Source organism: Lagenorhynchus albirostris, chromosome 3 (assembly GCF_949774975.1).
Source record: "Lagenorhynchus albirostris chromosome 3, mLagAlb1.1, whole genome shotgun sequence".
NCBI lineage: Eukaryota > Metazoa > Chordata > Mammalia > Artiodactyla > Delphinidae > Lagenorhynchus > Lagenorhynchus albirostris.
In genome coordinates this window covers 62,580,546-62,600,682 of record NC_083097.1, presented here as the reverse complement: position 1 = coordinate 62,600,682, position 20,137 = coordinate 62,580,546, and the positions used below count along the sequence as shown (strand labels likewise).

At 37.8% G+C, this 20,137-nt stretch overlaps 1 protein-coding gene across 1 annotated transcript in view; it reads right to left on the bottom strand.

The window, feature by feature from the left end:
- JMY (junction mediating and regulatory protein, p53 cofactor) overlaps positions 1–20,137 on the bottom strand; it is a 69,637-nt gene that overhangs the window by 30,749 nt on the left and 18,751 nt on the right. The window contains exon 2 of the mRNA XM_060143180.1: positions 7,787–7,960. Coding sequence (XP_059999163.1) covers positions 7,787–7,960 — 174 coding nt within the window. The remainder of the gene's footprint in view (positions 1–7,786; positions 7,961–20,137) is intronic.

Genomic DNA, 20,137 nt, shown 5'->3' with positions numbered 1-20,137 from the left:
ACCCAAAAGGGATGCTGTAGGTAAGAATTAACCTGAACAAAAGCCTTGAGGTAAGTAAGTAAGTTCAATGCATGGTAAAGGACAGAGAGCAGTCCAGCCTAGCTGGAGTTTAGGTAAAACAGATGAAGGTAGTGGGAGATAACACTAGAGAAGTAGGTTAGATCAATGAGGAGGCTGAGGAGTTTGTATTGCATATGACAGGCAACTGGAAACCACTGAGGGCTTCTCAGCAATAGTAAGGGGCATATTTAGACTTCAGTTTACATTTAAGGTTTTAGAAAACTTGTTTTCTGTAATAAAACCATCAAGGTTTTGTGCTTTCATTTGTTGTGATTACCTTTGATTTTTAAAACAAGTTAAAAGCAAAAGATTAGTGTTCACAAGTATGAAAAGGAAATTTAATAAATTGATATTATGATAAATTTAATAAATTGTAGCAAAAATTTAAATTCTTACTCGGCACGTTATGATGGAAGTCCTTTTCAATGACATGGTTAAACTTCGTATGTTTATTATACCTAAGACCATAAGCTAGGTTAGCTAAGTTTTTTCCCTGACTTTGAAAGTCAAAATGTATTTAGATTCTATCAACTCCGAAGTTCAACCTTCTGCCTTGTGATGCTGGGGTTCAGGCTCTGAAAACCACATTTAGCCTTTGCCAACAGAAAGGGCTGGAGGAGATTTCAGAGTTGAAGGAAAGAGAAGATTTGCTTCTTCCTATCTGTATCACTTGACTTTCCTGTTTGCTGTTCCTGTGATCATCATCCCAGACTCGCTTCTTCATCCCAGCATCTGCAGTACCTTCTTGAAGGAGTTAACAGAATCAAGTTTGCAGTTTTTTAACCTTCACAGAACCGACCTCATTTGTGTGCCCAAGACAAACCAGCACCTGTCCACCAGTGCCCTATCCCCAGAGATCTGGTCCTCTCCACTGAGATCAGACACACCAGCACTAGAAGAGCAATGTCTTCTTTCTCAGAGGTCAGCTCCACAGGACCTATCCTTTAATAATTACCACCTCTTCCCTTTGTAACCCCCGATCCTAGGAGTGGTGGCTGCTTTTGCAATTAACTCTGATATCTTAAGAGTTGCCTTCTTATCTACCTTGTTAACAACTTTATACCTGGTTCTTAAAATTCCCTCTGTTGAAATAACTGATTTGATCTTCTGGTCAGACCAACAGACACAACTGTGGAACAGAAATGTAATAACCAAAACAGGCAGTGCTCAAAATTCAAAAATCTTAACTCAGATCATGAAGATAGAAACCCTTTTCACTTGCATAAACACTGTACAGAAATGAGAAATCTTGCATTATCTTTTTGAAGAGAAAAAATAATAAAAATCTGGTGGTAATTATTTGGCGATAACCTGTTCTTTGTTGTTATTTTTACCTTCATTGTACATGTATATTCAAAAATACAGAAAATAAACATGCTATGCTTTTTAAATGCTGGTTTTTTAACTGACTTCTGAAACTCAGTAGCTAATGCTGCAGCCAACTGTTTAAAAACATAATTACAGTTTACTGTACCTAAGACATTAAGCTAGGATACTGAGTTCTCTTCCTAACTTGGCAAATTTGAAGATGTACAGCATTGGTCAGCTGGATCATGTGCTAATAACAATGACACCTCTGTTTTCAATTTTAGGGCTAGAAAGAAAACAGTGTCTGTTTTTAAGATGAAAAAAATGAGTTAGTTTAGGTAGCTAGGATAGTGAGACTAGTTTATAAACACAAATTTCTTGGCAAGGAATTGCTTATTATAAAGTACATCACTAGCTTGGATACTGGGTTTTATATGAGAAGCTGAAGTGTTACTTCTGTCTATTGCTGAGATTGTTAAGTTAAAAAAAATTCCAATTCTTAGGTGAAACAAATGCCAAGATAAACTTGTGAATATACTGATGTAGTAGAAACCTTAATGTGAATTTTCCAGGCCCAGGAGTCATCTGAAGGTGACTCTTGATTAAGAGAATGACATGACTAGACTTGGCATCATCTATTTCATGCATTTTTACATTCAAAGCAAATATTAAGTGTACTATTCCCAGGTAAGAGTGTGAAATGAGGCATTTTTTGAAGGTAAGAGACATCTAAAGACAAGGAAACCAAAGGAAAAAATAGTTGAGGTAAGAGATAAGTACCTTAATGTATAGTGGTAGCACTATATATTTCATAGTGTACGTGGCAGAGTATATAGTGGTCCAGTGGTGTAAAAATTGCACACTGCACAAAACCAGGGGGTTTGCCAAGCCATGCGTACTGCTGCATATGCCCATCTGTCTGCTGGAATAAGGTGACTTTTTCTATTTCACAAAAAGACACCTATAGATTTGCCTGGTCCTGGGGAAGGGTGGAGGAAGAAGAGTACATTCAAGTTTCAACTAGAAGACAGCTGAATTGCAAAATGACATGACTGGCTACAAAGGGGAGGGAAAAGCTGAGGGTGTCTTCTAGTTTCTAGCTTATGTACTTTCAGCAAATCATCAGAAATAAGTTGGACAATGTGTCTGAAGTGCTTATAGTTAATCCAGGAAGACTATCAGTAGGTCACCGTGCTAACCCTGACTCGTTAAGACACTGGGCCTAAAAATCTAGAGAGGATCATCTAGTTTATTTATTTTTATTTATTTATTTAAGCTTTTTTCTTTGGTCACGCCACGCAGCTTGCAGGATCTTAGTTCCCCGACTAGGGATTGAACCTGGGCCCCGGTAGTGAAAGTCCTATCCACCGGACCACCAGGGAATCTCCCAAGCATCATGTAGTTTAAATCTCATTTTATGGATGAAAAAACTGGGGCCCAGAGAGAATGTAACTTTGAATTTAGTGTGCTCCATCCCTTAGCTGTTTCAAATTTTATTCGACACGTGGTTCTCAAACTTCATATCAGAATTACCGGGAAGACTTGTTAAAACAAAGATTGCTGAGCTTCTCCCTAGAGTTTCAGCAAAGGAGATCTGAGGTGAGGCCTAAGAATCTGTATTTTTAACAAGGTTCTAGGTGATACTGATGCTCCTCGTCTGGGGGTCACATTTTAAGAACCAGCGTATTAGAGTCTGGGAGCTTCCGAAAGAGGTGTGTATTTTAAAGAGGCTAAAGGTCAAATTCCATAGGATGAGATAGCATTCTAGCCCCTGACCATCATTCCTCTCCTACAAATCCTTAGACTGAGGCATATCAAACAATTCACACCCTGTGGTATAACTAAATGAGCAGGCTTTGCAGTCAAACATGTGTTTCAATCCCAGCCATGCCACTTATTGGCCTCCACTCATGGTGCTGGGTTGGTGATTCAGTATGTTTGAATAACTTATTGTGACTAAAAGCCCTAGTATTATGCCTGTTCACTATACCATTCCTGTTTTTACATATCTATCTGGAATATTCTCAATCTCCAATACAGACATATGTACTCACTTCCTACTGAATTCTTATTCTTCAGTGGTGAAGCGTGATCATCCGCCTTTTTCCATATATCTTCAGGCAATGGTGATCACCTCATTTTGTGTCTCTACATAAACTTGTACATACTGCTCATTTTTCTTTTAAAAAATCATGAGTTATAATTTACATACAACAAAATGTACCTGTTTTAAGTGTAAATTTTGACAAATATATATACCCGTGATAACAGGCACCATAATCAAGATTTGAAGCACATCAATCTCCCCAAAGGATTCTGTTACACCCGCTTCCTCTCAGTGGATCTCCCTGGCCCCAGCCCAGGCAACAGCTGTTTAGGACAATCTTCTAGAATTCCATGTAAATGGAGGCACAGTTTGTCTGGCATCTTTTGCTCAGCACATACTCTTTGTCTGGCATCCTTGCTCAGCACAATTTTTTATAAGCTATTTAATCAGGATTTAATTTACATACACTGTGTTCAAGTAAATCCATCTAAAGTGCTCAATTTGATGAGTTTTGATTGCTGTATGCACCCAAGAAACAACCACTACAATCATGATACAAAACATTTCCATCACCTCCAAAACATGTTCGTACTACTTTGCCATCCATACCTTCTCGTACTGCTTTGCCATCCATACCTTCACACATATACAGGACGGTTTTGTTTATCCATTTTATCCACATTTTGTTTATCCATTCACCTGTCGACGGTTATTTGGGTTGTCCCAGTTTGGGGCTACCGGGAATACAGTTGGCATGAACACTGGTATGTAAGTCTTTTTTGTGAACAGATGTTTTCGTTTCTCTTGTATAAGTAACTAAGAGACAAACAGCTGAGTTGTAAGGTATTGTACAGTTGACCCTTGAACAACATGGATTTGAACTGCATGAGTCCACTTACATGCAGATTTTTTTCCCCATAAATATTACAGTGCTACAAGATCTGCTGTTGGTTGAATCCACGGATGGGGAACGATGATCTGGAAAGCCACTTTGGGACTTAAGCATCTGAAAATTTTGGTACCATTGGCGGGTCCTGGAACCACACCCAAGGGTTGTTCAAAGATCAACCATATATGTTTAACTTTTGAAGAAAGCGCCAAACTGTTTTCCAAAGTGGTTGTACAACTTTAAAATTCTGTTAGCAATGTATGAAAATTCCACTTACTCTACATCCTCACTAGCCCTTGGGAGGGCCAGAATTTTTTCATTATACTCACTTCAATGGGTGTGTAATAGTATCTCACTGTGGTACCAATTTGGATTTCCTAGATGAGTATGTTGAGCATCTTCACATGTGATTATTAGCCATTTCTTTGTGTCTTTTTAAATATTTAGCTAATATTGAAAATTTTGGGGTTTTGTCTTACTGAGTTGTACAGTTCCTCTTTCAGATGTATTACAAGTTATTTTCTCTCAGTGTGTGGCCTCCTCATTTTCTTAATCTTTAAAATAGCAAAAGTATTTAATTTTAATTTTAGTGAAGTCCAATTTTATCTTTTTTTTTTTAGCTGAAGTTTTCTGCATCCTATCTAAAAAACCTTTGTCTTTCCTTCTGAAAGCCTGTAAAAACTTCCTAGTTTTGTTATAAAAGTTTTATACTATGAGCTTTATGTTTGGGTCTAACATGTATTTCAAATTAATTTTTGTGTATGGTATAAGATAAGGAAGCCTGGACCTCATTATTTCTATATGGGTATCCACTTCTAGCACCATTTGTCGATAAGACTATTCTTTCTCCCCACTGAATTGCCTTGTCACCTTTGTAGAAAACTAACTGACTATATAACCACAGGTTTATTTCTGGATTCTGTTTAGTTCCATTCATTTACACATCTATCCTATACTATCACCACAATGTCTGGATTTCTCTAGCTATTTTATAATTGGCTGGTTAGTTTTAAAAAAAAAACACCCAACTGGAATATTAATTTGAATCTACAGATCAGTTGAGAACTGACATCTAAACATTATTGATTATTGTTAATAGATTATCTTCCAATCTATTAACATGGTCTATCTCCCATTTATTTAGGTATGCTTTAATTTTTCTCATCAAAATCTTATAATTTTTCAGTATATAGTCCTTTCATATATTTTATAAAATTTATCCCTAAACATTTCATGTTCAGAGATGCTAATGTAAAAGGCATTTAAAAATTTTTGATTTCAACTTCATTTCTGGAAGATAGAAAATGCAATTGAATCTTTAATACTGACCTTGTAACTAAACTTACAGATTATTTCCAGTAGCTTTTTTAGATTCTTAATTTTTTTACATGTGTGATCACATGATCTACAAACAAATAATCTACTTTTTTTCTAATTTATATATGCCTTTTATTTTTTTTTGCTTTATTGAACTGGCGACAAACTCCAGAGAAATACTGAATAGAAGTTGTGGGAGCAGACAATCTTACCTAGTTACTAATCTTAGTGGGGGAAGAATTCAGTCATTCACCATCATGTATGGTGTTAGACAGGCTTTCCACACATACCCTTTATCAGCTCAAAGAAGTTCCCTTCTCTTCCTAGGTTGCTGAGATTTTACCACGGATGGGCAATGAACTTTTTATCAAGTGCATTTCTGCACCCAGACATGTTGATTTTTTTCCTTTATTAATAATATGGTGAGTTACATTGATTAGTTTTTGTAATGTTAAACCAATCTTGCCTTTCTAAGATAAACCCTAATCACAGTATATTATTGAATCCTATTTTTCAATATTATGTTAAGAATTACTGCATCTACATTCATGAGGGACGTTTATCTGTAGTTTTCTTTTTTTCTATAATGTCGTTTGATTTGGATAATGCTGCCCTCAAAAATGAGTTGGGAAGTGTTCCCTCTTTTAAATCCTCCAATGATCCTTTACCTGGCCCTGGAGTTTTCTTTGTGAGAAGGTTTTAAATTATGAATTCAACTTTGTTAATACAGAGCTACCAAATTTTTTCTATTTTTTCTTGACTCGATTTTGACAATCTGTATTTCTCTAAGAAGTGTATCCATTTCATCTAAGTTGTAGAATTTTTTGGCACAAATTTGTTCACGTTCTCTTACTAGCTCATCATCATAGTTGATGGGGCATTTGAGGGGCAATGCAGTAAAATACGATTTTTACCTTTGAAAATGTTAACAGTTTAAGAAATATGTTGTCTGTTCCTCCTCACCTATACTCTGCTTCCCAGGGGAAAAAAATGGAGTAGTAACTGACGCTAGTGGACAATACAGCCTGACAAGAAGGTTCAATCCATTTGCTAATATTAATACTCAATACAAACCATGATATAATATGAAAGCAAAAATTCACATAGATTCTGATAATCAATGTTAAGCTGTATATAGATTATCTCAGCTAAACACTGCAACTTAGTGTAGAAGTAGATGGGGCCTCCATGTATATCATCCAGTTCATCCCTAGCCTTCCAGTCAAGTTTTCAATGGACAAATATCTATAGTTCATTTTTTTTAAATTGGAGGAAACTGTAGTGTCTAAAAATTCTTAGTTACTAGTTACCATTTTACCCAAAATGCCAAGTTTATGATAAAACTGACTTAACAACCCAATATTTTTCGAAAGTATTAATAAAGGAGAGTGTGTCAATTATGTGACAGTCTGTATTGCTCCATATCTTGACTCATCAGTAAAGGGAAAAAGACAGACATGCTTTACCTTGTAATAATTTTTCAAATATTATACTACTCATTCTTGCCCCCAAGCACAAAGTTTTCAGAATAAGTGGCAATTTCCCAGATATAAATTTCGTAAATAATGTTCCAAATTCACGCATTAATACACAAAAAGTTTTTTAATATCCTAGTTCAGCAATATTTCCATGTGAATTAAACACAGCAACATTGATTTGAGGTCAGCTATAAAACCAAACACTTAACACTTGCCTCAAAAAAAGTAATATATATTTTACACACAAAAGTAAATGTCATGAATTTTAAAGCTGTACCATTAATGCCTTGTAACTTTCAAAACAAGGTCTTCCCAAAACAAATGTTCTCAAAACTCCTACTAAATAAGTCTAAGACTAGATAATACCCAAAACATTAAAAGGGAGACAGGAGTAGATGGAGAGGGGAAAAAAAGCACAGGAAAGGGGGAAAGATGAGAATCTCAATGTATTTACAAATTTTCTAGGCTTTTCTCAGCCCTGGCTACTCAGCAAAGTCGCCTTTTCAGATGCTTTTAAAATGAGGTGTTCAGGCTCTATGTATCACAAAACTACCAAACTAGAATCTCTGGGGACAATGGATCAGATATCTACATTTATAAAAGCTCCTCTAATAATTAAAATGTATAGCCAGCCACGCTGAGAACTATGAAACAGGCAGGTTACTATTTAGATTTAAAAAAAAATACCTTGATCTGCTGTCTTCGTAGCATGGCAAGTTCTCGCATGTCTCGGAATGGCTGTAGTAAATACTGATAGAGTTCAGTTGTGGCCTCTGCAAGGCTGCTGTAGGCTTCATCCTCCATCTGATACAAGTCCAGAAGCTCTACCATGCTCTCTGTATTCTTGTGCTTATCCAAGAGCTGTGGAACAAGAAAATTTCACTACAAAGAAATCCAACTGTAATAACCTATAAAACTTGCAAATCCCCTATCATCTCAGGACCTTGGAACTCTGAAATGCAGAACTAAAGAGAACGAGGAGCACTAATTACTTTCATCACTTATCTCCATGCCTTAGGTGTCTTACTACAAGACCACTGCCTAAACATCCTTTTCTAACTACTGTCACCATATTATTCCTGTTCTCTGCATTTTCTGGAATTCCATACTATCTGCCTACCCTTAACTCTTAAAATTTTCTTCCCAGCATCTAGTAGCTTTCTCCATACTTATATAATCATTGCTAATCTACAAAGTAGTTATCAACTCTTGCCAACATTATTTTACTAATTTCCCCAAATAATCTTGCCACTCTTTTCCTCCTCCAAATTTGGAACATTCCTTCAAAAACTTCAACTCATGCCTATCACTTCCTTCAAACTCTAGGTGAAAACACCCCTCAACTCTACTGAAGAGTTTAAAACTGACTATAATAGATTTTTATAACTTTCTTGCTTTGCATTCTTTGATACTCATGTGTATATGTATGTTTATAAAGATATTCATTCATTTCTCAACAAGTAAGGACTGAGCATCTTAATACATGTTAGGCACTGGGCATACAAAAACATGGTTTCCTTTCTTCGGTTTGCAAAGCAGAAATAGAGAGACAGATGCAGAGAACAAACGTATGGACACCAAGGGAGGAAAGTGGGGGTGGGGGGTGGGATGAACTGGGAGACTGGGACTGACATATATATGCTAGTATGTATAAAATAGGTAACTAATAAGAACCTGTTGTATAAAAAATAAATTAAATTTTTTAAAAAAACATGGTTCCTTTCTTCATGATGTTTACTGTGTAGTAAATAAGCAAACTAAATAAAGTTTTAAAAAATTACAAACTGTGATAAATGCTATGAAAACTATTACTTTTTAAAAAGTAAAGAACAGGGCTTCCCTGGTGGCGCAGTGGTTGAGAGTCCGTCTGCCAATGCAGGGGACACGGGTTCGTGCCCCGGTCCGGGAGGATCCCACATGCCGCGGAGCGGCTGGGCCCGTGAGCCATGGCCGCTGAGCCTGCGCGTCTGGAGCCTGTGGTCTACAACGGGAGACGCCACGGCAGTGAGAGGCCCGCGTACCACCAAAAAAAAAAAAAAAAAATTTAAATAAAAAGTAAAGAATAAAAGTAACACAATGGGGGCTTCCCTGGTGGTGCAGTGGTTGAGATTCTGCCTGCCGATGCAGGGAGCATGCGTTCGTGCCCCGGTCCGGGAGGATCCCGCATGCCGCGGAGCGGCTGGGCCCGTGAGCCATGGCCGCTGAGCCTGCGCGTCCGGAGCCTGTGCTCCGCAGCGGGAGAGGCCACAGCACTGAGAGGCCCGCGTACCGCAAAAAAAAAAAAAAAAAAAAAGTAACACAATTAAACAATGGGTGCCAAGAGAAAGAATAAGAGGTGGGGAGATGGTGAAAAACTATGACCTAGTTCAGAGCAGGTTAGAGAGAAAAGGCTATCCACGGAAGCTTAAGCTGAAATTTAAAGAACCTTTGAATGAACCATGTGGCAAGACACTATTTTATTTTTATTTATTCATTTTTGGCCATGCTGCATGGCTTGTGGGATCTTAGTCCCCAGGGATTGAACCCAGGCCCACAGCAGTGAAAGCACTGAGTCCTTACCACTGGACCGCCAGGGACTCCCAGGACACTATTTTATATACTTATTCTTGGTGTCCATTTACTTGGTGACAGTCTCATCTCCTCAAAAGCACAAAATTCTGCTATTCTTTCTCATACCTAAAGTTTCCACTACTATCCTCTTTCCCAGCTTCTTGCTTTGGTTATCATATTGTGTTGTACATATTACAGTTGACTCTTGAACAACTGTAATATGGGGTTGGGGCGCCAACCCCTGCCTAGTTAAAAATCAGCATATAACTTTACAGACAACCCTCCCTCCCAATCCACAGTTCTGCATACAAGTATTCAAAAAATGAAATACACAGGTATAAATCTAATTATGTACAGAATCTATGAGGAAAATTACACAACTCTGATGAAAGAACTCAAAGACCCAAATTAAATGGCAGTATTCCACATATGGATTGGAAAACTCAGTATTGTCAAGGTGTCAGTTCTACCAAACTTGATCTATAGGATCAATGCAATGCCATTTAAAGTCTCAGCAAGTTATTTTGTGGATATCAACAAATGAATTCTCAAGTTCATATGGAAAGGCAAAAGATCCAGAATAACCAACACAATATTGACGAACAAAGTTAAAAGACTGACCTCTCCATTGAACTTCACTAGTTACTATAAATCTACAGTAATCAAGACAGTGTGGTATTGGTAAAAGAACAGATCAATGGAAGAGATTCCAAAAGTAAACCCCCCCACACACAGTCAAGTAATCTTTTGACGAAAGAGCAAAGGGAATTCAATGAAGAGATCAGCCTTTTCAACAAATGGACATCCGCGTACGAAAGAAAAAAGAAATCTACAGACCTTAACTCAAAAATTAACTCAAAATGGATCACAAACCTAAATGTAAGATGCAAAGTTATAAAACTCCTAGAAAATAACACGGGAAAATCTAGGTAAGCTTGGGTTTGATGACTTTTTAGATATAACACAAAAGCACAATGCTTTTCTACTCAATTTTTCTTTAAACCTGAAAGTGATAAAACAGTCTATTAACTTTTTTTTAGTTTATTAACTTTTAAATGATAGCAAACCTATTTAAAGACATAGTTTTATATTTCACTGTATGCATGCTTTTTATTTTTTAAATAAAACCGAGAATCATTAAAAAATAAATCTGTAATATCCAATTAACACTGATTTTCATCCCTGTTAAGCCCTACTGTTTTAAGGTGATCAGACTAATCAAACAATAGCTTTCTGCTTTGTTAACAAGTAGTTTTCGGTAGGTTGGTTTTGTTTGTTGTTTGTTTTTAATAGAGGTCCACTAGAAGACAAATCAATTCAAACATCAGGGATTTTAACAACAGATAACACATAAATAATTTACAGATGCAGACAGAGGCCAGACCAAGTAGGATCTTGCTTTATGCCGAAAGCAAAGAGATGCCATAAAAGGACTGTTGTTTTGTTTTTCCTTCAAAAACCTCTCTGGTTCCAGGGAAGCATTAGGGAATAAATACTTTCCCAAGTAAGGGAATCTTGACTTTTATTCTGAAGGATAAAAAGGGATAAAAGTGTAAAGGGAAGACTGGGTTAGAAAGATAGAAGGGCACATCCCTGGATACCATAAAATAAGGTTTACAAAATGGAGTAAACAGAGAAAGGGAACATAATGAAAGACAATTCTGGAGATACTAACATACATGATAGACCTGAGTTATACTACAGTGGTGAGAAGGGGCACCAGAGTGGATGTAGATAGATCAGTTCATAATCTCCTGGGTCAGTCCATGTAAGCCTAGATTGGAGGAAGAGAAAAGCAAAGATTTAAGAAATGCTTTGGAGATAAAATTAACAGGACTTGATGAAAGACTGGATTTTCTCTTTACCCTAAGGTCTTTGGTATTCATTGATACAAAGAACACAGGAATAGAAACAGGTTTTTAGAGGCAAAAATTATGGATTCAGAGACACTGTGTCCAAAGTGTTTTTTAGATATCCATGAGGAGAGGTCATGAAGGGAATGCAAAATGTCCAAGATAAACCTTATCTTTAAAAAATCTAACTAGGGAAACAAACAAACAGACATGTAAGTAAAATACTGACTGTAGAAGACAATCACGGTTCATAGTGGGCTAAAGCAGCTGAAAAAGATGTTCTAAAGCTAGGATTTGAACTGGGTCTCGAAGGATGGGAAGTGCTAGACAGGTGAAGAAGAGCAACCCAGTCTGGAGAAATCACATGAATAAAAAGCGTCACACAATTGAATCCTGGATGGGAGGACGGGGGTGGCAGAGTGCCGTGCTCCCTGGGGTAGAGGGTACACACTAGTGAGCAGGACATCACGTTGAGACTGTAAAAGCAGCACATTCTAATAAGCAGTGAAACCAATGATGAAGTAGAAAAAAAGAATGATGCATTCGATCAATGGGACCTGTTTGATTTTTAGTTTACAAAGTTAAACTTGTCTAAATAACCATATTAAAGTCATGGTCATTTAGTACCTGGTTACTTGAAGCATGGTCTGGGATCAGCAACATCTGATTACTTGTTAGTATAGAACCTCAGAGCCCACTCCAGATCCCAGAATCAGAATGAGTGATGAGTATGCACAGCAAAGTTTCAGAAGCACTGCTTCAGTAAACACCTTATATGGCCACATTAACTACAACATGAGGCAAAAGTCTCTGTAAATTATACAAATTATATAGTCCATTTTCAAACTGAATTTTCAAACTGAAAACTGTAGAATTACGTTATGTAACATTTTTTTTCCTGGATCTAAAATCACTTTCCCCTCTCACTCTTTCTCTTACTATTTAAGTATTATTTTATTTTAGCTCAATTACCACTATTCAGACTAAAATTAAGCCAAAACTCCCATTTCTCATGGTTCAGTTCCCTATTAAAGCATTTTTAGCTAATTTAAAAAAAAAAGTTACTACTGAAGCCAACCCCAGAACGATCTTCATCTTTAGAAGACAGGTACAGGGACTTGCCCTGGTGGTGCAGTGGTTAAGATTCCGCCTGCCAATGCAGGGGACACGGGTTCAATCCCCGGTCCAGGAAGATCCCACACGCCGCACAGCAACTAAGCCCGTACACTACAACTACTGAGCCTACGCTCTAGAGCCCGTGAGCCACAACTACTGAAGCCTGCGTGCTGCAACTACTGAAGCCCGTGTGCTGCAACTACTGAAGCCTGAGCACCTAGAGCCCATGCTCCGCAACAAGCCACCACAATGAGAAGCCCGTACACTGCAACCAAGAGTAGCCTCTGCTCACCGCAACTAGAGAGAAAGCCCGCGTGCAGCAACAAAGACCCAAAGTGGCCAAAAAAAACAAAAAGAAAATCCTGTTTAAAAAAAAAAGACAGGTACAAAGAGACAAAGTCAGCCTGGCCTTACCTCCAGGCCTGGCCAGGATCTTACCTCTAATACATGGGCCATTCAATGAAACTGGATGTTTAAAAGCAATAATTCACCCCCCACCCCTGGCAAATACATTAAATAAATAAATAAATAAGAATAAACAGGGCTTCCCTGGTGGCGCAGTGGCTGAGAGTCCGCCTGCCGATGCAGGGGATGCGGGTTCGTACCCTAGTCCGGGAGGATCCCACATGCCACGGAGCGGCTGGGCCTGTGAGCCATGGCCGCTGAGCCTGCGCATCCGGAGCCTGTGCTCCGCAACGGGAGAGGCCACAACAGTGAGAGGCCCGCGTACCGCAAAAAAAAAAAAAAAAAAAAAGAATAAACAAAAAATTAAAAAATAAAAGCAATGGCCATTAAAATCATCAAATTAAATAACTCCCTTCATTCTGATGTGTTTACTTGTTTTTTTTTAAATTATAATTTAGCCTTTTACTACTACAAAGAAACAGTGAAATGATCATGAAGATATTCCAGTTCTTTTGATAGAATTCTATCCATTAATTTAAAAACTAGCAATTGAGAATCCCAATTTAGAATAAACTGAAAAATCACAAGAGAAAAAGAATTCAGTAAGGTGTTATAATTTACATGCAGAAACCAACAGCCCCTTTCATATTAAATACAAAACAACCAGCCAGGATTCCATCTGCAACAAAACAGAAAAATACCTAGGAATAAACTTAAATCTTTTAAGAGCCATGTAAATAAAATGTTAAGGTACAAAAAAAGTAAATAAATGGAAGAGTAAAAATAAAAATATCAATTCTCACTAATCTATAAATTTCACATGGTAATAAAACAACCTCTTCACACTTTCATGGCATAAGAAAAGGCCAATTTTAAAGTTCACATGGAGGGGGTGCCTTCAAGATGGCAGAGGAGTAAGACGTGGAGATCACCGTCCTCCCCACAAACACATCAAAACTACATCTACATGTGGAACAACTCCTACAGAACACCGACTGAATGCTGCCAGAAGACCTCAGACTTCCCAAAAGACACCCTCAGGTGACCTACCCACAGAGGCGGGACCAAATCCAAAGCTGAACCGCAGGAGCTAAGTGAACAAAGAAGAGAAAGGGAAATCTCTCCCAGCAGCCTCAGGAGCAGCGGATTAAATCTCCACAATCACCTTGATGTACCCTGCACCTGTGGAATACCTGAATAGACAACAAATCATCCCAAAATTTAGGTGGTGGACTTTGGGAGCAACTGTAGACTTGGGGTTTGCTTTCTGCATCTAATTTGTTTCCAGTTATATGTTTATCTTAGTTTAGTAGTTACAGCTTATTATCATTGGTAGATTTGTTTACTGATTTGGTTGCTCTCTTCCTTTTTTAATTTATATATATATATATATATATATAAAAAAAACTTTTTGCGGTACGCGGGCCTCTCACTGCTGTGGCCTCTCCCGTTGCGGAGCACAGGCTCCGGACGCGCAGGCCCAGCGGCCATGGCCCACGGGCCCAGCCGCTCCGCGGCACGTGGAATCCTCCCGGACCAGGGAACGAACCCGCGTCCCCTGCATCGGCAGGCGGACCCCCAACCACTGCGCCACCAGGGAAGCCCCTCTTTTTTCTTTTTGTGAGTGTGTATGTGTATGCTTCTTCGTGTGATTTTCTCTGTATAGCTTTGCTTTTGCCATTTGTCCTAGGGTTCTGACTGTCCATTGTTTCTTTTTAGTATAGTTTTTAGGGCTTGTTATCATCGGTGGATTTGTTTTTTGGTTTAGCTGCTCTCTTCCTTTCTTTTCTTCTTTCTATTACTTTTTTTAAAATAATTTTTTCTATTTTAATGACTTTATTTAATTAATTATTTAAATTTCATTCTTTCTTTTTTTGTCTCCCTTTTCTTCTGAGCCGTGTGGCTGACAGGGTCTTGGTGCTCTGGCCAGGTAGCAGGCCTGAGCCTCTGAGGTGGGAAAGCCAAGTTTAAGACTATGGTCCACCAGAGACCTCCCGGCCACACATAGTATCAAACAGCGAAAGCTCTCCCAGAGATCTCCATCTCAACGCTAAGACCCAGCTCCACTCAACGACCAGCAAGCTACAGTGCTGGACACCCTATGCCGAACAACTAGCAAGACAGGAACACAACCCCACCCATTAGCACAGAGGCTGCCTAAAATCATAACAAGTTCACAGATACCCCAAAACACACGACCGGACATGGTCTTGCCCACCAAAAAGACAACATCCAGACTCATCCACCAGAACACAGGCACCAGTCCCCTACACCAGAAGTCTACACAACCCACCGAACCAACCTTTTACCCTCTGGGAGCAGACACCAAAATCAATGGGAACTACAAACCTGCAACCTGGGAAATGCAGACCCCAACAGAGTAAGTTAAGCAAAATGAGAAAACAGAAAAATACGCAGCAGATGAAGGAGCAAGGTAAAAACCCACCAGACCAAACAAATGAATAGGAAATAGACAGTCTACCTGAAAAACAATTCAGAGTAATGACAGTAATGACCCAAAATCTTGGAAACAGAATGGAGAAAACAGAAGAAATGTTTAACAAGGGGCTAGAAGAACTAAAGAGCAAACAATGATGAACAACACAATAAATGAAATTAAGAATTTTCTCTAAAAGGAATCAATAGCAGAAAAACTGAGGCAGGAGAACCGATAAGTGATCTGTAAGATAAAATAGTGAAAATAACTACCGCAGAACAAAATAAAGAGAAAAGAATGAAAAGAATTGAGGCCAATCTCAGAGACTTCTGGGAAAACATTAAATGCACAAACATTCGAGTTATTGGGGTCCCAAAAAGAAGAAGAGAAGAAGAAAGGGACTGAGAAAATATCTGAAGAGATTATAGTTAAAAACTTCCCTAATATGGGTAAGGAAATAATCAAGTCCAAGAAGCGCAGAGAGTCCCATACAGGATAAACCCAAGGAGAAACACGCCAAGACATATATTAATCAAACTATCAAAAATTAAATACAAAGAAAAATATTAAAAGCAGCAAGGGAAAAGCAATAATTAACACACAAGGGAATCCCCAAAAGGTTAACAGCTGATCTTTCAGCACAAACTCTGCAAGCCAGAAGGGAGTGGCAGGACATGTTTAAAGTGATGAAAGGAAAAACCTACAACCAAGATTACTCTACCCAGCAAGGATCTCATTGAGATTCGATGGAGAAATTAAAACCTTTACAGATAAGCAAAAGCTAAGAGAATTCAGCACCACCAACCCAGCTCCACAACAAATGCTAAAGGAACTTCTCTAGGCAGGAAACACAAGAGAAGGAAAAGACTTACAATAACAACCCCAAAACAATTAAGAAAATGATAATAGAAACATGCATACCTATAATTAAATGTAAATGGTTTAAATGCCCCAACCAAAAGACACAGACTGGCTGACTGGAAACAAAAACAAGACCCATACGTATGCTGTCTACAACAGACCCACTTCAGACCTAAGGACCCATACAGACTGAAAGTGAGGGGACGGAAAAAGATATTCCATGCAAATGAAAATCAAAAGAAAGCTGGAGTAGCAATTCTCTTATCAGACAAAATAGACTTTAAAGACTATTACAAGAGACAAAGGAGGAGACTACATAATGATCAAAGGATCGATCCAAGAAATAAGAATTGTAAATATTTATGCACCCAACATACGAGCACCTCGATACATAAGACAAATGCTAACAGCCATAAAAGGGGAAATCGACAGTAACACAATAATAGTAGGGGACTTCAACACCCCACTTTCACCAATGGACAGATCATCCAAAATGAAAATAAATAAGGCAACAAAAGCTTTAAATGATACATTAAACAAGATGGACTTAATTGATATTTATAGGTCATTCTGTTCAAAAACAGCATATTACACTTTCCTCTCAACTGCTCATGGAACATTCTCGAGGATAGATCATATCTTGGGTCACAAATCAAGCCTTGGTAAATTTAAGAAACGTGAAATCGTGTCAAGTATCTTTTCCGACCAAAATGCTATGAGACTAGGTATCAATTACAGGAAAAAAATCTGTAAAAAATACAAACACATGGAGGCTAAACAATACACTACTTAATAACCAAGAGATCACTGAGAAAATCAAAATATTCCTAGAAAGAAATGACAATGAAAACACGACAACCCAAACCTATGGGACGCAGCAAAAGCAGTTCTAAGAGGGAAGTTTATAGCAATACAATCCTACCTCAACAAACAAGAAACATCTCAAATAAACAACCTAACCTTACACCTAAAGCAATTAGAGAAAGAAGAACCAAAAAAAAAAACCCCAAAGTTAGTAGAAGGAAAGAAATCATAAAGATCAGATCAGAAATAAATGAAAAAGAAATGAAGGAAACGATAGCAAAGATCAATAAAACTAAAAGCTGGTTCTTTGAGAAGATAAACAAAATTGATAAACCATTAGCCAGACTCATCAAGACAAAAAGGGAGAAGACTCAAATCAATAGAAATGAAAAAGGAGAAATAACAACTGACACTGCAGAAATACAAAGGATCATGAGAGATTACTACAAGTAACTTTATGCCAATAAAAAGGACAACCTGGAAGAAATGGACAAATTCTTAGAAATGCACAACCTTCCGAGACTGAACCAGGAAGAAATAGAAAATATAAACAGACCAATCACAAGCACTGAAATTGAAACTGTCATTAAAAATCTTCCAACAAACAAAAGCCCAGGACCAGATGGCTTCACAGGAGAATTCTAGCATTTAGAGAAGAGCTAACAGCTATCCTTCTCAAGACTCTTCCAAAGTATAGCAGAGGGAAGAACACTCCCAAACTCATTCTACAAGGCCACCATCACCCTGATACCAAAACCAGACAAAGATGTCACAAAGAAAGAAAACTACAGGCCAATATCATTGATGAACATAGATGCAAAAATCCTCAACAAAGTACTAGCAAACAGAATCCAACATCACATTAAAAGGATCATACATCATGATCAAGTGGGGTTTATTCCAGGAATGCAATGATTCTTCAATATATGCAAATCAATCAATGTGATACACCATATTAACAAATTGAAGGAGAAAAACCATACGATCATCTCAATAGATGCAGAAAATGCTTTCGACGAAATTCAACACCCATTTATGATAAAAACCCTCCAGAAAGTAGACATAGAGGGAACTTACCTCAACATAAAAAAGGCCATATATGACAAGCCTAGAGCCAACATCGTTCTCAGTGGTGAAAAACTGAAACCATCAGGAACAAGACAAGGTTGCCCATTCTCACCACTATTATTCAACATAGTTCTGGAAATTTTAGCCACAGCAATCAGAGAAGAAAAAGAAATAAAAGGAATCCAAATCAGAAAGAAGTAAAACTGTCACTGTTCGCGGATGACATGATACCATACGTAGAGAATCCTAAAGATGCTACCAGAAAACTACTAGAGCTAATGCATTTGGTAAAGTAGCAGGATACAAAATTAATGCACAGAAATCTCTTGCATTCTTATACACTAATGATGAAAAATCTGAAAGAGAAATTAAGGAAACACTCCCATTTACCATTGCAACAAAAAGAATTGTAAAAATCTAGGAATAAACCTACCTAAGGAGACAAATGACCTGTATGCAGAAAACTATAAGACACTGATGAAAGAAATTAAAGATGATACAAACAGATGGAGAGATATACCGTGTTCCTGGGTTGGAAAAATCAACATTGTGAAAATGACTGTATTACCCAAAGCAATCTACAGATTCAATGCAATCCCTGTCAAGCTACCACTGGCACTTTTCCCAGAACTAGAACAAAAAAATTCACAATTTGCATGGAAACACAATAGACCCCGAATAGCCAAAGCAATCTTGGGAAAGAAAAATGGAGCTGAAGGAATCAGGCTCCCTGACTTCAGACTATACTACAAAGTGACAGTAATCATGACAATATGGTACCGGAACAAAACCAGAAATATAGATCAGTGGAACAGGACAGAAAGCCCAGAGATAAACTCACACACATATGGTCACCTTATCTTTGATAAAGGAGGCAAGAATACAATGGAGAAAAGACAGCGTCTTCCAATAGGTGGTGTGGGAAAACTGGACAGTTACATGTAAAAGAATGAAATTAGAACACTTTCTAACACCATACACAAAAATAAACTCAAAATTGATTAAAGACCTAAATGTAAGGCCAGATACTATAAAACTCTTAGAGGAAAACATAAGCAGAACACTCTATGACATAAATCACAGCAAGACCCTTTTTGACCCACCTCCTAGAGAAATGGAAATAAGAACAAAAATAAACAAATGGGACCTAATGAAACTTAAAAGCTTTTGCACAGTTAACCATAAACAAGACGAAAAGACAACCCTCAGAATGGGAGAAAATATTTGCAAATGAAGCAACTGACAAAGGATTAATCTCCAAAATATACAAGCAACTCATGCAGCTCAATATCAAAAAGACAAACAACCCAATCCAAATGGGCAGAAGACCTAAATAGACATTTCTCCAAAGAAGATATACAGATTGCTAACAACACATGAAAGGATGCTCAACATCATTAATCATTAGAGAAATGCAAATCAAAACTACAATGAGGTATCACCTCACACCAAGTCAGAATGGTCATCATCAAAAAATCTACAAACAATAAATGCTGGAGAGGGTGTGGAGAAAAGGGAACCCTCTTGCACTGTTGCTGGGAATGTAAATTGATACAGCCACTATGAAGAACAGCATGGAGGTTCCTCAAAAAACTATAAATAGAACTACCATACAACCTAGCAATCCCCCTACTGGGCATATACCCTGAGAAAACCATAATTCAAAAAGAGTCATGTACCAAAGTGTTCATTGCAGCTCTATTTACAATAGCCAGGACATGGAAGCAACCTAAGTGTCCATCATTGGATGAATGGATAAAGAAGATGTGGCACATATATACAATGGAATATTACTCAGTCATAAAAAGAAACGAAATTGGGTCATTTGTAGCAAGGTGAATGGACCTGGAGACTGTCATACAGAGTGAAGTAAGTCAGAAAGAGAAAAACAAATACCATATGCTAACACATATATATGGAATCTAAAAAAAAAAAAGGTTCTGA